The sequence below is a fragment of the Physeter macrocephalus genome, chromosome 18 (assembly GCF_002837175.3).
Source record: "Physeter macrocephalus isolate SW-GA chromosome 18, ASM283717v5, whole genome shotgun sequence".
Taxonomy (NCBI): domain Eukaryota; kingdom Metazoa; phylum Chordata; class Mammalia; order Artiodactyla; family Physeteridae; genus Physeter; species Physeter macrocephalus.
The window spans coordinates 72897408-72917160 of record NC_041231.1 but is presented as its reverse complement, the minus strand read 5'-3'; the positions used below and the strand labels follow the sequence as shown (position 1 = coordinate 72917160).

The 19753-nt window shown below is 38.4% G+C and overlaps 2 protein-coding genes across 4 annotated transcripts in view; both read left to right on the top strand.

Moving 5' to 3' along the window:
* The window catches only part of BTBD9 (BTB domain containing 9), a 402264-nt gene that overhangs the window by 138489 nt on the left and 244022 nt on the right, over window positions 1–19753 (top strand). The gene's annotated exons all lie outside the window — the stretch shown is intronic.
* LOC102983118 (signal recognition particle 14 kDa protein-like) lies at window positions 320–1276 on the top strand. Its single transcript, XM_024121676.3, has one exon. The coding sequence runs from the start codon at window positions 345–347 to the stop codon at window positions 675–677; it is 333 nt and encodes a 110-aa protein (XP_023977444.1). The 5' UTR covers window positions 320–344; the 3' UTR covers window positions 678–1276.

The window sequence follows — 19753 nt, the reverse complement described above, 5'->3', positions numbered from 1 at the left end:
AAGGGAAAAGGCATTTTTGAGTCTAAACATAAGGCTAGTGCCATAAAAGAAGAGGATTTTTATACTGCAGAAGATGCCCAGGTGTTAGTTTACTTCCCCAGGAGGATTTTGAACAGGCTTGGATTCAGAAATGAAAATTCTTGTTCCAGGGTGTGTTGATCGAGCAGTAATGGCGGCATCAGTGGCCCCATCATACAGATGTGGTTCAGAAAGGGTGTTTCCTTTCACAGCAGTGATTCAGCTCTCGACTTGGCTTTTAAAATGGTGGAAAATTTTGAAGAAATGAGATTTTTTTCTCTAAAGATTTTAATAGATGCTGACAGAGCAGAGCCAGCAGCGCCAGGATGGTGCTGCTGGAGAGTGAGCAGTTCCTGACAGAGCTGACCAGCCTTTTCCAGAAGTGCCAGTTGTCGGGCAGCGTGTGCATCACCCTGAAGAAGTATGATGGTCGAACTAAACCCATTCCAAGGAAGGGCTCTGTGGAGGGCTTTGAGCCCTCAGGCAACAAGTGTCTGTTAAGAGCTACCGATGGGAAAAAGAAGATCAGCACTGTGGTGACATCCAAAGAAGTGAATAAGTTTCAGATGGCTTATTCAAACCTATTGAGAGCTAACATGGATGGGCTGAAGAAGAGGGACAAAAAGAGCAAGAGTAAGAAGAGCAAAGCAGCGCAGTGAAGGGCACCAGATTTCCCGCTTTCACCAGCTAACCACTGAATTGCTATTTTTCCTTTGGTTTTTACTTTTGGCCACAAAGCTGGGTTTCTGATTCCCCTACAATAACTGTTTTCATGTGAGATTAGGGTCGTTTTTGGATGGAAGAAGGGCTGTAGTGTTTACAGGGTAGTTAACAAGAAGCCAGTTTATTTTAGATCTGGCTAAGTGGTCTGTGTTGTGTGGTTGTATGTTTCTGGATAATAGTTTACAGTCTCTGTAGCCATCTGTGAAGAGCACTGTATCATTAAACCTGTATCTGTCAGCACTGACCATCTTGTATTCCTTTTCCCACCCCATAAAAAGTTTCAGGCAATAGCTCCTCATTCTGGAACGATGTGATTATGAATAGGCTTTAGGCCCTGTCTTATGGGTTACTGGAATTGAAACCTGACAATTTTATAAAAAGTTGTGTTATTTCATGGGTATTTTTCCCAACTTGCTGTATAATTTTATCCTCATAGTTCCTTTAGCAAATTTGAATGAGTTCTCATAGCCAAATGAGAGTTTGCTTAATCAAACTAAGGACAAGCCTATTGCAAAATCATCAAGAATAAAGATTCCAAGTTGGAAAAAAAAAAGATTTTAATAACTTTGCCATTGGGCTGTCAGCCTAATCACTGCCTCACATTTGTCATGTAACCAATTTATGTTTTTACCAACATGAAGGACAATATTCATTTTATGTTTTCTCCTTTCTGTCTTTCCATTTTTTCCCATTACACTGTGAATTATCAGATAAACTTAAATAGGAAGGTTGATGCTAGGTTAACCAGAGTTTGGGTAACCCTGCTTGTGTCAGAAGCTGGGTGTGGGGTGGGGTGGGGACTGAACTATGATCATGTTGATATGTTCCACATTGGGCCCCTGTTGGCTTTTACTTACCTTTCATCGTATATTTGGAAACTATCTTATAGCCAGAACAAAGCCCAGGGAAATCTCTACTATTATAGTTTTGGTCATGTTCTTGAAGTTTCCATCTGAAAACAACACAGTTTAGAGAGAACTTTTTGAACTTTTTGAGAACCCCTGAGACTCTTATTTTGTCTTTGCCTGCAGCCAAGATAACTGAAGCATTGTTGGTCTATTTCAGGGGCACATCTTCAGGTAGCATGTGATACTATTTGGGATGTTCTGATAGAACAAAGGGAACACAACTTGTAGCGCTTCTTGCAGCGATAATTCTGGTTCTATGTATGATGAAAATGAAATGGAATTTTAGCACACAAGACATACCAAGGCAACTTAGTCATTAACAGTAGCAGCCTCTCTTATAATTTCCAAAGTCTCCTCTGATTTTTGGTGTGTCAATTGTTCATTCCCTTCTTCAAGGAAATCAAGATTCCTCAGCCTTTCCCTGCAGTGGCTGAAATAGATTCACACAGAGCTTGAAGGTGAGTAAAATAGGTCAGAGCCCATCCAGAAGCTCAGGGCCCACATTTCTTCCCTCCTTTATTCTTCTGCTTTGTCTGCTTGTACACATTGCCTCTCAGTGAAGAGACACCAGAGATGGTCCTCTAAGCAGAGAATGGGAATAAACAGAGTCAGATTCAGTCATGCAGAAAGGGTTGTAAATGAATGATGAGATTCGGTGCCATCCTCACTGCCAGCTATGTAATTCTGTTAAAAAAAAATGGGAGACAGGATAGAGATAGTCAAATCATGCTAATAAGTCTATTTATCAAGCATCCACATGCCCAGAGATGCCTAAAAGACCAGAAAATGGAGGTGTCAGATGAAATATGTGGGTAAATTAAGATGGTATTCAAATCAATAAAGTAAACACAAAATATTTTAAAGATGGTCAGGCTCATGAAAGCACAGTACTCACAAATCTATAACCTTCCTCTGCACACGGCCCCTCCCCTCTCTCACACATATACACACAAGCAAAAACTGGTAGTAAACTTTTTGAACTTCTGACCCCTACCTAGTAGAAGGCATTCACAGGAACAGAGAGGAAACAACATATTGACCACATGGTACTTCCTCTTAAGCACTTGCACGTACTTCCCTCTCATTTAATCCCACACAGCATTCCTGTGGAGCAGGGATATTCTCATTTTTACAGATGAAGAAATTGAAACTCAGAGAGGTCACACTGTTAAAAAAAAAAAAAAAATTGTGGGACTAGATTTCAAAACCATGTCTGTTTGACTCCAAAGACCTTGAGTGGATTCTCTTTCCACTAAACCATGCTTCCTTGCCATAAAATTACTGACATCTTTACTCCATGTATTTGTAGCATTTTTGCTGGGTTTGAGTCAAGTTGATGATATTTTTAAAAAATAAATTTATTTATTTTTGGCTGTGTTGGGTCTTCGTTGCTGCACGTGGGCTTTCTCTAGTTGCGGCGAGCGGGGGCTACTCTTCGTTGCGGTGCAAGGGCTTCTCATTGCAGTGGCTTCTCTTGTTGCAGAGCACAGGCTCTAGGCGCACGGGCTTCAGTAGTTGTGACTCGCGGGCTCTAGAGCGTAGGCTCAGTAGTTGTGGCTCATGGGCTTAGTTGCTCCGCGGCATGTGGGATCTTCCCGGACCAGGGCTCGAACCCGTGTCTCCTGCATTGGCAGGCAGATTCTTAACCACTGCGCCACCAGGGAAGTCCTAAGTTAATGATTCTTAAATGACTCCGGGATAAGAGGACCTCCTGTCGAGGCTTTACAAAAAAACAAATATCCCCAGTTAGTATTGCTTTCATCCTCACTTTCTTAAATATAATCAGCATTGATTCTTTCGTGTTCCCTGATAGCATTAAGTTATGTTAACATTAGGGTGACAGAAAATAAAATTGACAAATCTGGATACTGCTTAGTAGATCAGTAAAATGTGAGAATTGGCAACAGTTAAAGTAGGTCTTATCTAAAAAATATGGACATAAATACAAAGCACAGGATTTAAAGCCATTTCAGGTAAAAATAACTTTGTTTGCTAAATAAGCTTTTTTAGGTGTAAAGGAAAATACAGTCTTGCTTCTGAGCATCTTATTATCAGCATGATTCTGCCCCTGGCATGACTATTCAATTTTATTCAGAACTTACATCTAGCACATAGTAGGTACTAGGTAAAGGTTATGTTATGGACTGAATGTTTGTGTCTTCCTAAAATTCATATGTTGAAGCCATACCCCCCAATGTGATGGTATTTGGAAGTGGGACCTTTGGAGGTAATTAGGTTTAGATGAGGTCATGAGGGTGGAATTAGTGTCCTTATAAGAAAAAGAAGAGAGATCAGCACCCCCCACTCCTCACCCTGAAACTTGACACAGTGAGAAGGCGGCCCTCTGCAAGGCAGGAAGAGGGCTCTCACCAGGATCCAAATTGGCTAGCACTTTGATCTTGGACTTCCCAGCTCCCAGAACTGTGAGAAGTAAATATTTTGTTTAAGCCACCCAGTCCGTGGTATTTTGTTACGGCAGCTGAGCTAAGATAGGCTAGTTGAAATGAATCTCAGTCTCTAATGAAGAGACCTTGCAGTGACTTTATTTTGCTGCTGTTCCTTTTACTTCTGAATCGCTGTACTCTCCTCTGATTTTGACTGTCATCCCCAGTGATTAGAGAAAGAAAGCACACATTAATATTTCTCTTTTCCTTCCTCCAGCTTCTGCCTCAGTGCAGTTCATGCCATCTCAGGGGCTCTTCCATTTTAGGAAAGACATCTGTCTTTGCCATGTATCCCCAGTCCTCAGCCGTTATTACTCGTCTTCAGAACCCTCCCATCCCAGGGGTCATTTCACCTAAGCCTGGATGTCGTTGGCAGGACCCTTCATAGCGGTGTTGCTGCCCACCCCTCCCTGTGCATATTTTTAAAATCAGTTAACAAAAGTTTCCATTTAAAAGCTCCAAGGGAAAATTAGGTAGAGTAATAACATTTTCTTATGATTATTTGCCATATTGGCATGGAGGCAGAGAAATCTGTTAGAAAAACTGTTTGCTCTTTTCCCATGTGTCCATATTGAATAATATAGAGCTGGATATGCTGTCTCTATTCTGAAGCTGTCAAGTGCTGTAATAACTGGTTTGACACTTATTATCTTTTTTAATGCAAAGAGGAAATTGTCAGAGTTTGCAATAGTAAAGTAGATCCTTTTTATTATTTTCACTTGAAAGTATTTTTTACTCTCTTTGTCTTGATAAAACAAGTTTATGTGGTAAAAGACAATGGCATGACATGAAATGCCAGAATTTGGACAGTATCAGAGCAGAGCAGGAGTCAAATGAATCATTAATTGGTATTTTTTAGAACCAGTGTTTATAAGCAAAGCTGTCAACTTAAATCACAGCCTAACCTTACAGGATCTTAGTGCTTTATCAGAATAATTATTCATCAGTGACTTTAATATTTCTTCCTGGAGTGGTGAAAAGCATCCTTTCCATGCTGGTTCATAAGCACATATCACACACCGTGGCTTCATTCAGGTCTGCATTCGTTCATCGTAGGAGGAAAGATGTACACTGAATTATGCTTTTAATTTTATATCCCTGGGAGGAATTCATGATCAGATTATTCTGGCCTTTATGCTGTGCTGCCTTGAAAACAATTCTAAAGTGCCTAATGGTTAAGCTTAAAAGCTACTTTCATTTACTTTCAGTGAACCTTTGATATTCAACAGTTATATTAAACAGAGTGAAAAACACAATGGCAATCCCAAATGCATTTTCTCCAGCCCGTCAAATGAACATTCAGGAAATCAAATGGACATTTCCAAACTTGTTTGCCAGTTTACATTCTTTGAAGAGTTAGAGAGAAGGGCTCTTGGAGGTCACTGCCATAGGATGGTCTGGGGAAATGACCACTGAATGTGAGCAATTGCATTTCCAGGCCTGGCTCTGCCACTGCCACTGCCACTGCCTCTCCCAGGGACCTGCAGAGAGTCTCTCTGTACTTTTAGAACTCAATTTTCTCTTTTATTAATTTCAGTGATTGAGCTAGATCCTATCTCAGGTCTCTTCCCTGCCCTAACCATCTGTGATTCAAAGGGGGAAGTAATGGCAGTAGCTTTTGGCCAAGAAGCAGCAGGGACCCAGAAGATCACGGCCATGCTAGTCTTCTGAGAGCCAAATAATGGCCCCTATATAGAATAACTTCATTCTGAGCAACCAGCAAACATTAAATGCCTCCTTAGAAGATGCTGCGCTTGGTGCTGGGGGCAGGACAAAGAAGTGAAATCATAGTCAATTTGACAGCTAAGTGAGAGCTAAGGGCACAGAAAAGAAATTGATGAGTCAAGGCAGCAAATGTTATGTCAGATGAGTGCTTTGTGTAGTAAATGTTGAGAGCAGGAATGGAGGTACTAAGGGAGGCCCTCACAAACTCAGCTGCAGAGCAGAAGTGTGCCATGTGCAGGCAGTGGTAGAGGCAGGTCTGTGGGAAACAGAATCACAGACTTGTGCGCAAGGATTGGGAGGGCAATAGGGAGCTAGGCTGAAGTTTCTTTCTTTTAGGTGTAGCCATTACTAGGAGATTTTTCTGAGAATAAAGGTATTATAATTGTAGAAAGTTTGGAAGCCAGAAAAACATATTAAGAAAGTAAAAATCACCTATAACCTCCCAATCCATAGATCACTACTTTGATCTTTGATCTCTTTCTTTTTAGTCATGTGTATTCTTTTTAAAAATAAACTACTTCAGGTCAAATTATATATGTTTTATATCCTGTTTTCATTTAATGTTGTATTGTGTTTCCCCACATTATTAAATATTCCTTGAAAACATTTTTCAGGGCTGTATGTTATTTCATTATACAGATGTTCCATAATTTGAAGCACATGTAGGTTGTTTTTACTTTGATATTGTAAATAGTACTGTGATGAGCACTCATATAAATTTTTGCTTAATCTTATATATAAATTATCTGATTATTTGAGATTTCAAAGAATTATATTTCAACTTTCATAGAATTTTATGTGGCAGTTGAGAAGTTTGAACTTTAAATCATAGACATTAGATACCACCTAAATTTTTTTTATCATGATGTTGACTAAAAATTTTACTCTAGAAAAATGTAATTGTATCTTAGAAAAAGCCTGGAGGATGCCTCTACCCTGGGACAGGTAGGAGTATCATGAAAGAAGACTGTAAGAACCAATGCTGATATCTATTGATTCATTCATTCATTTACATGAACCGGGAGCTTTGCCAGACCCTCGGAATGAGGATGGCTTGGATTAGTTTAAGTCACTGTCAGCTCTCTCTGGAACTCTACTGCAGTGGTCTCCTAACTAGTTTCCCCATTTACACTCTTGTTCCACTTTATTTTCCCACCCAGAAGCTACAGGGTTCTTTGCAAGACCATATATCAGGTCATGTGCATAACCCTGTAGGGTTCCCATTATATGCAGGATAAAATCCAGCATCTTAATATGGCAACTGTACTGCCCATTTATTATCTCCAGCCTTACTGGCGTTTCTTGCATTTTCTAAAATGTGCTGAGCTCTTTCCTACTCGACGGTTTTCCCACATGTTGCCTCTCTTCCCAGTGTGCTCTTTCCCCCAGTCTTCCCCTGGCTACCTTAGACTTACCCTTTAGTCTCAGCTCAGTTTTCACTGACAGAGAGAATCCTTTCTGACAACCACTACCCCTTATCTTAACTAAGTCATTCATAGAACCCAGGTCTTTTTCTTTAAAGCACTTGTCACAATTTGAGACCTTTATTTGTGTATTTATTTAATGTATGATTTCTTCACTGGACTGTAAGCTCCATAAGGGCTAGGGGCCATGACTGCCTTGCTCACTTTCCCCCAGTACCTGTCACTGTCCTTGTCATGTGGTAGAGGTGAAAGAATAAATGAAAAGTGAGTAAGACAGACATAGCCCCAGGCTTCTTAGAGCTTATAATCTTACTAAGCTTCCATATTAGCTCTGAGGGTAAGAGAAGAGGAAGAATCAGAAGTAATGAATGAAGACTTTATATAGTAGGTAGGTGAAAGATGTCATTGACAGAAATGGTTAGGCTAAGTCAAATTTGGAGAGAAATGATGAATCCAATTTTAGGCATGTGGAATTTAAGGATGAAAGTGGGATAAGTGAGGTAATCCATTGGAAAAATCCAGCATGCCAACCCCAATCTCTTGTCTTAATAAAGCCTTGCTCCAAACCTATTGTTTATTTTTTATTTTGAGATATTATTCATGAATCAGATAACTCTTTTTTTTTAATTGAGGCCTTTCTCTTTTTTAGAATATTGCCTTTATCCTTCTGAATTGCAGATGAAACAACAAAAAGTGTGGGCTTCCCTGGTGGCGCAGTGGTTGAAAGTCCGCCTGTCGATGCAGGGAACACGGGTTCGTGCCCCTGCCTGGGAAGATCCCACATGCCGCGGAGCGGCTAGGCTCGTGAGCCGTGGCCGCTGAGCCTGCGCGTCCGGAGCCTGTGCTCCGCAACGCGAGAGGCCACAACAGTGAGAGGACCGCGTATCGCTAAAAACAAAACAAAACAAAAAAAAAGTGTAAAGCCATCATTTTAATCTTACTTGAAGACATGACATTCTGCCATCCCCATCACTGAAGCCCTGACACTTCCCTGTTCTTTTTGGAGGAGAAAAAAAGTTGGAACTTTATTCCTTGTTCCCGACCCCAGCCACTACCATCAACTCCCACTTCAGTTATTTTGGAAAAAAATCTCAGTTACAAATTTGGGGAGCTTCTATAGTGTTTTCACAAGCTCACTGAGATCCAACCATAGTATCAGGCTCGTAATGTTGGATTTTGAATATAGTGTTTAAAGGCTCGGTATTTTGCAGAATTGCAAGATAAATTTAAGCTGGAAGCTGCTTGTTCTCAAGAAATAATAGAAATATTCTTTGCCCTGTGAAATGTGAGTAATGCAAGAATGGGCTTGATTATGACTTGAGCAGGATTATAGATCTTAGAAATCCAAACCTAGATATAATCTCATTTGTTCACATTATAAATCTAGTATATTTTTAGAAAATGAATGAAAATACTAACCAAACCCCATCTCATTTTGGTGCCTTTTGACCTTGTGTCTATAGGAGTTGTAAAATTTATCTCTGGGCTGGATGGTTATTTTTTTGTTTTCAAGATTGAGACTACCCTTGAGATATTAGTCAGGTACAATCTTGAGGTCATACATAATTTTTTTTAAAAGTTATTTAAAAGACCAAGGTGCTGTCTTGCTGCTTGGGCACTTTTCTATGACGGTTCCCAGCTCTCCTTTTCAGTAACTGACTCAGCCTGACACAGTTGTACTTGCTGCTAACGCTTTGTAAAATGTTATTTAAATATTTCTAACTTATCGTTTCATGCTGGGTTTTATGGAACATAAATTTCTATTTAGGCCACTAATTTACAGTAGAAGTTTGTTACTAATATCACTGCAGGCTCCATCCATCTAAAAATGTTGCTCATAACCTATGCTAAAAATATATATTTGCACTGTATATAAACAGTGTTGTGTTTTATTAGCGTGCGGTGCTTTGTCTGTGGAAATGTTGGTATTGCAGCATATGTTTAGAGGGGATAGGAACTCAAGTATGGTGGAAAGACTACAGAAAAGTGAAATCCCTGAAGGATGGAATTTATGGTATTTTCAGAGCACTTTGCAGAAAATTTACCTACCTTACCTACGTTTTGTTTTGTTTTGTTTTTTACAAGGCACCACCATCCTATGTAATCAACTTTTTATTAAGATTATAAATTTAAACAAATAACCTGAACAGTTTTACCTGGTGATATACAATTGAGTATGCACAAAAATACAGGGGAATGGGGGAGAAGGGCCAAGAAAGGAAGGGTTAGCAACTTGTTTTGGAGTCCACATGGTGCTGATGGCTGCAGACGGACCCCACCTTTTTACAACAAAAGGCTTTAAATTAAACAAAATCCTTCGAACTGAAGACACAGGACAGGGTTCTCACAGGATCGAACAATGCTGATTTCATGAAATGTAACCAAAGGCTGAACCAGGACAGTGCAACTTAGAAGCACACACATGAAAACCACATCTGACCAGGAACTTAGTGAAGAGTCTCCAACGATTACTTATGTTTTCTACAAAGATAAAGTGGAATCTTGCAGAATGTTTTGGGAAGCTCTGTTATTTCATGTATGCTCCATATTTCTAAGTGGTTTATAGAGGGTTGAAACTGCAAATATATTCACCTCAAGAGAGGCTGTCATTATTGCTTTAATGACCATGTTTTTACTTTCAAAAAATTTATTAAATGGACCAGACATAATGTAAGTTAGATCTTCCTTCTGGTAGTGGAGAAACGTAATTCCAAGGAATGACATTTTTGTTTTCTTTCGCTAAATGTCCTTGAGCTGGAGGAGATGATTTGGGGAATAAGAGGTTTAAGACTTTGGAAGAGTTTCTTTGGATCATTTTGGGGAACTTTTAGCTACTACAAGTCACATAGAGTGTTTACCTGAAAGCATCCAATCTGAGCTCTGAACCAGTCCTTCACTAGTAAAATTGAGGGAGAGAAAGTAGGTTCATTATGATTAAATCCTAGTTAAACGAGTTAGTTTTGTTCTGGACATTCTGATGGGTCTGATTCTCTGGGTGAGGCAGCCTGTGCACTGACTTCATTCATCCTCCTCCCTTTGATAGCAGCATAGCCACTGGACATCATCTGCTGAGCCCAAAGTTGGTACTTGTTGACCAGTTGAAAAGATGATCATGTCTCAAAACCAGACTGATGTAAGTGCCATTTAAGCCACCAGAGCTGAGTTTTTATCATCTTTTAAGGGTATGTTGAGATTTGATAGCCAGGTTTATAAATGGAAAATCCTACAACTTGTTTAAAATACATTGCAGAAAACTAAGGCCATTGGTTTTGCCTCTAAAATAGTGATGTTGTGGTAGGAAATTTAGCATCCTGTACTTACATGGTTCCCCAGAGTGCCAAAAGCCATCATCTGTGATGAACAGTTTTTACAAACAACTTCCAAAGAGTTTTAATGTAGCAAATGAATCTTGGAAAACTGCTCTTTCTAATTTACTACTTTGTTCAGTGCATGTTAAAGAAGAAGCAGTGGATCATATAATTAAATGTGATTTTTAAGGCCTCTGAGGTGGCACTTTCTAATTGATATTCACTGGCATTTTGCTTGGCCTGTTGGACTGAGGCAGGAGGTCTTCCAAAGCTCATCTCTTCTGAAGGCAGACTGAGTGTGAAGGATGCTTTATTAGCAGCAGGCTGCTCATCATGCTTTTCAATGGGTCATGCTATCATGACTTGGCTCTCCATGGACACAGATTCCACCAACTCTTCTCTTGTTGGTTGTCTTTTGTTTTGAAATTTCAAAAATGTTCACATTAAAATGGTAAAGAATTTTTCAAAAGCTGACCACTAGGTTATTAAGAAAAAATGGGATAGAATCTCAGTAATAAATGTTTTTCGAAAAAGGCCTTTTTCCTGAGTTCACAATAAAATGAGCACTCCCTAGCAAACATTTACATCCACAGACAAGGCATTGCCTGCCTTGAACTCCCTGAACTATAATCCACCCTGTCCTCAACCTGTGCTTTCATTTTCAAGACCAGGACATCCTTTGGCTACATGAAGATTCTGTGGCCAGGACCATGGCTGCCCTCCCATCTCAGCTTAGGCCTGTGCTCGGCAGGATGAGAAATGTGAAAATTGGACTGCATTTCATGGTCAGGTTCTTTACTTTGTCATTTTCTTTCCTCCCCTGGTTATTTCTCCTGTTCTTATAAAAAGGAAAACAAAGCCCATTTAACAACGGCAAAGCACACAGTCCACAGAGGCCTTAAAGATTACTGGCAACAAAACATATTTATGTCTTTAATAAGGAATTGAAATTTACCACTCAGTAGATAAATTTTCCCTCTCTATTCTTTCTCTCTGAAAATCACTGGTATTGGGTGAAACAATTCGGTTTACAAGATACTACATTAATGTCTTGATTTCTGAGGTAATATTTTGCAGTGTTTCCTGCCAATAATAAAATTTTGAAGTAATTCTAAAATCTGGTGTACACGGACAGTTTTGAGTTAAATATTAAATTATTCTGTATGACTTCCAAGTGTCTGAAGACTGAAAGAGTATGTCACATGTAATGAATGTAGGTGGGTGTGAGAGGTTATTGAAAGGGCAAAGATGTGGCTATGGGGTACAGGTGATAGAGTTGAAGGTGAAAATTGAGTGATCATTTGCAGGCTCTGAATTAAAATCACTCAGATGAAATGATCATGTTGCCTGGGTGATGGTCTTCTAACAATATCTTTCTTAAGAGATGAGGAGGTTGTGATGCCACAATTCAGACAGGATATTTAAAGAGTGGGCTTTTTGATACCTCCTAATGCCCCTTTTCCATATTCCTTAGGATACATGATCAAGCAGGTCTCAGAGACTTTATTTGGAGATGAGAGATCAAGAAGCACTGCTGAAAGTCAGTGGAATGTGATGAGCTGGGCCACCCATTGCTTTGCCTCATATTTCCTGGCCACTAATCCAGCATTTTTGAATAAGCTTTTTTTTTTTTTTTTGGATGCAGCTTTGAATTTCTAAAAACATACAAACAAGACTAGTAGGCCTGAAAAGATTGATATTTTATTTCCTTATTAAGGGGTGAGTTGATTTTTTTTTTTTTTCAGTTTGATAATCTTCTGAGTCCCAAATTCATCCTTGGGATTTATCCTGCATAGTAAGACATAGTTAAATATTTTGGATGGCTATTAGAGAAGTAAAGCTAGGAGAAGTTTTGCTTACTGAGAGATAGCCAAATAACCTTTGAAAAGGAATACAGAAACTACCTATAAATTTTTCCTATAAATGTTCTTTTATTAAAGTTTTACCTACAAAGTTTGTGCTATTCATTCACTGGCCATTCTCCAAATGTGTGGGTATCTTCTCTGGGCCTAAAATGATACACTGGGTATAGTACAGGATTCAATCTCTTTAAGTCGAATTTTAAAATTCTATCCTAGGGAACCTGAGAGTTACAGAGAAGAATAAAACATGATTCCGGCCTTGAAGGGGCTTACAATTTGGTAGGTACAAAATAACTCTAATAAAAGCAGTATGTGTTAAGTGAGATAACAGAAGTACAGAATGCTGTAGGAACCCAATATATGTAGGGATAATCAGAGAAGCCCTCCTAAAAAAATATTTATACTAGGTCTTTCTGTCTGAAAAGTCCTGGGCATCTTTCAAGGCCTAATATAAATATTTTTTAGGAAGCCTTCCCTGATTATCCCTGCAATGCACTTGTCCTTTCCCACCCCTGTGAAACTCTCTAAATGGAAGAGCATGGAGAGTGAATATATAGGAGTCAAAGATGATCAAGTTGTTAAGCTTGGGAAATTTAGGAAAATTGTGGAGCCAGAACAGAGAAGTCAAGAGGAGGGAGAAGAAGGCTTTTTTGACGAGTTGATGAATCTCTTGGACATGCTGAAGCTGAAGTACAAGCTATCAAAGTGGCTTTGTGCAACAGGCAGTTGAGAATGAGGAGTGGTATTTCATAGGGTAGATTAGGTTTTCAGTTGACCCTGCACAAGCTAAGGCTGTGGGTGTGGATGGAAGAGATTGCCTGTCAAGTTCTTGTAACTCTAACTTTCTGTTACATAAATTAAACTGTCCCTAACATTCTTGATTAATATCTAAGTTGGTGTTATGGCCTGATATTCTGTTGATAGGGTGGAGATAATTTCTGTGATTTCTACCTTGGGTTTATAACTGGGGAATTTGTATACAGAGATGCTAGTAGTTGGAGCTACATAAATTCAAAAACAGATAAATAGTTTTATGCTTGTTCTTGTGAAAGCAACAGGCATTTTCTTCACTAGGTCTAGGGGGAGAAACTTTGAAGTGTAAGAAGGGCCTGACGATTTTTGGAAACCAAAGCTAAAAGGGACAAAAATAAAATGAGACCCTTGTTTTCCATAGCTTTCTCTCTAAGTGTGGTTTTGGGAAACTGTCTTCATAACTTTTTCTGATTCTGTAATCTTTTTTTTCTTAATTCAAGACCACAAATAGGAAAAGCTGTTATTTGCATTTAGGTTTAATCAACTCTCTCATTAGCACATCCTAATGTAAGTGTTCCCTGATTTATTGACTGAAATGTACTGGTTTCTGTAAGTATGTTTGGTTATGCATAGATTTATTACTGTTGTTCTTGAATTTTGGTGTTTTTATTTATCAATAATACAGCTCATCAAGGGTGTTAGGAGTGTTCCAGATTTCAAGGATTTTCTTGTTTCTTTGAAATATGATTGGAAAATGCCAGATTTTTAAATGAATGACAGGAATTTCTTCCTAACTCTGTTCATTCAGTGTGACCTTTCTTTTGGGTCTTAGCACTACCCTACCACACACCTTTGCCTTTGGCTCTTTGGCTGTGATTTTTGTGGTTTTAAAAAAATATTGAACCATTTATGAAGGAAGTATATACCCCAATTAAAATACTTTATCCACTTCCATAACTGAATTATACCCATAGAAAAATATTTTGAAGTTATAGTTCAGGAGCACAAAACAACCAACAGAAACAAACCAAAAAACAACTTTGCCTTATTCAAGAAGGAAAAGGAAGTGTGGAGCTCAGAGTTATAATCAACTTGGAAGAGGTTGACATTACCATAGATTCTACAGATGTTAAAAGAATAATAAGAGAATGTTATTAAAAGTTTTGTGCTAATAAATCAGACAATTTAGTTGAAATGGACAAATTTGTTGAAAGACAAAAACTGCCTAAGTCTCTCAGGAAGAAATAAATAACCGGAATAGCGATATATCTATTAAAAAAATTAAAATTTGCAGCTAAAAACCTTCTCACAAAGAAACGCCAGGCCCAAATGGCTTTACTGGTGAATTCTAATGCACATTTAAGGAGGAAATGATACAGATTCTACATAAACTTTTCTAGAAAAATTGGAACAAAAAGGAATATTTCCCATTTCATTCTGTGAGGCCTAATACCAAAATGGACAAAGATACTGCATAAACATAAAAAGAAAACTACAAACCAATATCTAGTTTTCCCTCATGGAACACAGATAAAAAGTTCTTAAGATTTTAGCAAATTGAATCCAACAATCCGTTAAAAGAACAATACATCATAATCAGGTAAGGTTCGTCACAGGAATGCAAGCCTAGTGTAACATTCAAAAATCAATTAAATATAATTCACCATATTAACAAACTAAAATTGAAAAATCATCTGATCATTTCAATAGAGGCAGAAAAAGTTTTACAAAGTCCAACACCCATTCCTAATACTCCTAGCAAACTAGGAATAGAAGAGAACTTTCTCAAACTGATAAAGGGCTTCCATGGAAAGTATACAGCTCACATAATACTTAATGGTGAAAGACTGAATGCTTTCTCCCAACATCAGAAATAAGTCAGCAATGTCTATTCTTATGACTCCCATATAGCGTTGTACTGGAAGTTCTACCTAGTGCAGTAAGTCAAGAAGAGAAACAAAAGTCATTCAGGGACTTCCCTAGTAGCACAGTGGTTAAGAATCCACCTGCCAATGCCAGGGACACGGGTTCGAGCCCTGGTCTGGGAAGATCCCACTAAGCCCGTGTGCCTCAGCTGCTGAGCCTGTGCTCTAGAGCCTGCGAGCCACAACTACTGAAGCCCACGTGTCTAGAGCCCATGCTCCGCAACAAGAGAAGCCACCACAATGAGAAGCCCGCACACCACAATGAAGAGTAGCCCCCGCTCGCCGCAACCAGAGAAAGAGATATGGGAATATATGTATATGTATAACTGATTCACTTTGTTGTAAAGCAGAAACTAACACACCATTGTAAAGCAATTATACTCCAATAAAGATGTTAAAAAAAAAAAAAAGACCTCGCACAGCAATGAAGATCCAAAATAAATAAATAAATACATTTATTTTAAAAAAAAAGACATTCAGATTGGAAAGGAAGAAGTAAAACTGTTTTTATTCTCAGACAACATCATCATCTATATAGTAAATCCAATGAAATCTACAAAAAAAGTCAGTAAAACTAATAAATGAGTTTAGCAAGGGTGCATGATACAAGATTATTGTACGGAAATCAATTGTATTTCTGTATAATACCTACAAACAATTGGCAATAACAAATTTAAAACAATACCATTTACAATAGCATCAAAATTTGATATACTTAGGGGAAAGATGACAAAAGATGTATAAGACACTGAAAACTACAAAACAATGCTATTTAAAAGACTGATCATATCAAGTGCTGGTGAAGATGTGAAGGAACTGTAACTCTCATACTCTCCTACCCTGCTGGTGAGAGTGTAAGTTGGTATAACCATAATGGGAAACAGTTTGTCAATTCCTAAATTGGCAACTTTTAAAAATGTTAAACACACACCAACCACATGATTCAGACATTCCACAAATAGGTATTTACCCAAGAAAAATGAAAGCATATATCCATACAAAGACCTCATAGCAGCTTCCTTTGTAATATCAAAAACTGCAAACTACCCTAATGTTCATCAACAGATAAACGGAGAAATAAATTGTGATGCATCTATGCAATAGAGTACTACTCAGTGATAAAAAAGAATGAATTTTTGGTACATGCAACAACATGGATGGACCTAAAAATAATTATGTTGAGCGTGTTAAAAGATAGACTGAGGAACATTAAATTTTTTGAGTTATTTGAGCAAACATAGGTTCCAGTTGAATAGTGCCAAAGCAGAAGTGGTTAGGAGTGCTCCACCAACAGGAGCTAGGGGCAAGGTTTTTCTAGAAGATACATGGGAGCAAGGCAAGGAAATTATTTGATTGGCTGTAGCTTAAGTGGCTGTATTATTTGGGAAAGCATAGTTGGCTCTTTGTGGTCGTTCTTTTTAACTTTGGGGCATTAACAAGTGAAATAAGCCAAATAAAAGAGTACATACTGTATAATTCCATTTATATAAAATTTTAGAAAATTCAAAATAATCTATAGTGTCAAAAAGTACTACAGTTTGGGAACAGAGGTGTGGGGGGAGAAATGGAAGGGAACAGTTACAAAGGGACCCAAGGAAACTTTGGAGGACAGTGAGTATGCTCATTATCTTGATTATAGTGATGGTTTCATATATCAAATTATCGAATTTTACACTGCTAAAATATGTGGTTTTGTTTCCATAAAACCTCAGTAAAGCGGTCAAAAATAAAAAAACCCACTTTCCTTTAAAAAGGGAATGGAATTATGAAGCTCAGAGTTTTTACCAATCTGGAAGAGATTTTTAGGACTTGAGCTTGATTTCAGCTTGCTTGAAGTATTCCTAATGGAAACAGTGAGGTATGTGGCTATAAAACTTACTGTGTTATTTCCTTCACTCCAGAAGGTGAACAGAGTGAGAGTCAAAGACCTAGTCACGGTTAGGGAAGTGATTTCCTAAAGCACAACATTTAATTATCTTTATAGTTAGGTGACAAAAATGAAAGGTTTCATTAATTATTAAGTTATCCAGCTTTAAACAAAATAGCCTCGACTATGAAATAATTAGTAACAAATTCCAAGGATTGGCTGAGTCTCTATATGGTATATGAAGAAACAGTTCTTCTTGTTTATTATAAATTCACTAGCTATTAGTTTAAAGTGCCCCATTGTTTTTATTTTACACTAGTAAATTCCTTCTTCTTTTCTCTTGGAAGGAGAAATAAATATGCAACTGCAGTGTGCATAATGATGTTCAAACTAATGTTGTTACCAACCAAAAAACAAATAGCAATGTGTTGTCAGCTTCCTGGGTAGAAATGACATAAGGGGCGACTGGTTTTATCATTTCTTGGATCCAGCTGTTTGATGATTGCTGTGATATTAGTAAGTTGGAAAGGAAGAAAACACAAAACTTAAATACATGGGGAAACTCATGTAGAAATAAGATCATTTCCATTTTCCTACTGTATAAAATTTAGATATAGACACTTGGAAGTTGAGGGTTTTAATGAGAAGTCTCCTAACTATGTGTTAAAGTGTAAGCAAACAGATTATCTCTCTGAAGTAATTATGTTAGCATTGACTCTATTAAATAGGCTGTTTTGGTGGGACTTTTAGTTGATACCTATATCATAAGCTAGCTTGAAATGATCCCCTAAAAATGATGAAACAAATGAGACCACACAAAGCTATAACTCTGTCCATGGAATGCTGCAAGCCACAATACACAAACCAACTCAGGAGGAAACAATAGGAAATAAAATGGCTCTTTTAAATTCAAAGACTACATGCTAACCTCTACTTTTAAAGAATTAGTCTTCGCAAATAACTATACTTTCAAATTAAATGTACATTTGTACAGTGCGCAATGGGTTCTTTGACCAAAATTAGTCTCTGAACTTATCTCCTCCAGATTATCCATAATTATAAGTGCAATTTTCAACCATGAAGGTGTATTAATAAGGATAGGCTAAGCTGTGTTGTGACAACAACAACAAAATCAAAGTCTCAGTAACCTTGTATAACAAATATCTGGTTTTTGTTGATGTTACACATCTACCATAGGTCAGATATTCAGTTTCACATAGTCTCTCCAGTACTGAGACCAATGGAAGTTCCACTATCTCATAGCTGTACCAGCTGGAACACGTGGCCTCCTTGATCATTGCGGAAGGGGAAGGGAGATTTGGAGAACCACACACACTAGCCTTTTTTCAGCATAAAAGTGACATGTTCTTTCACTCACAGCACACTCACATGAACCAGTAACATGGCTCCACTTAACTGCAGGGTAGCTGGAGAATTGGGGGGAAGTCCATGGATATTCAGTCATAAGTAAATGTCTTTGCTACAGAAGGATGGTCAAATTTTTACATAACATGAACTCACTTTGCCTGGCATCTTTGAAATAGTACCTTTAATAGAAAGTTTAATGTTAAATAATTAAAGTATCCAACTGGTAAAGATACTTGTAAGATGACCTTTTTATATCACATAAATTTTTTATGTGTTCTCATTTGTTAATAAGGAAGGGGGTAGAAGAGAATAATTACATTCTTCAGTTTACCATTATTCATATAAGTAGTAAATTGCCAGTTTCCACTTTCCAAATAATCAAAATGACCTTGCTTTGGACCACAAAGTGAGATTGGTGTGTGTGTGTGTGTGTGTGTGTGTGTGTGTGTGTGTGTGTGTTTGCATAGAAATATGTGGCTATAATAAGAACTCAAAATGTATTTTGAAAACAGCTAGAGTGATTTCAGCCTTCTTTGATTAGGAGTTTCTCCTGTTAGGGGTATCTCAATCCCAGTTTTTGCTGAGTTGTGATGTTGCTTTTCCCTCCAATAAAGGTAAACCATTGAGGAGGAAAATCTTATATCATGATAGAATTATCTTGAGCTTTTACTTAGGCTATTTCCCAAGTCTTCTGAGGGGACAAATCAAATACAGAAGGAATCTAGGGTGCAGTGGCAGGGACTATTAGAGTCTCTTTGCATTCTTGGGAAAGCCAGGGAGATTATTTATATTCAGACCATCAACTCGAAAGATACTCAGTATCAGTGTCAGCCCAGTCATCTGACCTATTAACTTGTTAACTCAAAGAGAAAGAACTCATTATTATTTTGCAGATAGGAAACTAAAAAGTAGTAGAAAAGAGAATCCTCTCAAAAATTCCAGTTAAAAATCGACTTCTGAGTGGAACCTGAAGGCCCTTGGCTGTAGGACTGACTGGAGCTGTTCCAGACGGATGCTGCTGGAGCAGAGGGCCACTTCCTGCTCATGCCTGTCGGGAGACCCAGAGCCGGACCAGGGACCCCTGCTCGGCCTGAGATGCCTGCTTCCCACACTTCTCCTTGGAGTGGGGGTTATGAAAGGGATCTGTCGAGAGGAACCAAGATGGCAGAGTAGAAGGACGTGCTCTTACTCCCTCTTGTGAGAACACCAGAATCACAACTAGCTGCTGGACAATCATCGACAGGAAGACACTGGAACTCGCCAAAAAAGATACCCCACATCCAAAGACAAAGTAGAAGCCACAATGAGATGGTAGGAGGGGCGCAATCACAGAAAAATCAAATCCCATAACCACTGGGTGGGTGACTCACAGACTGGAGAACACTTATACCACAGAAGTCCACCCACTGGAGTGAAGGTTCTGAGCCC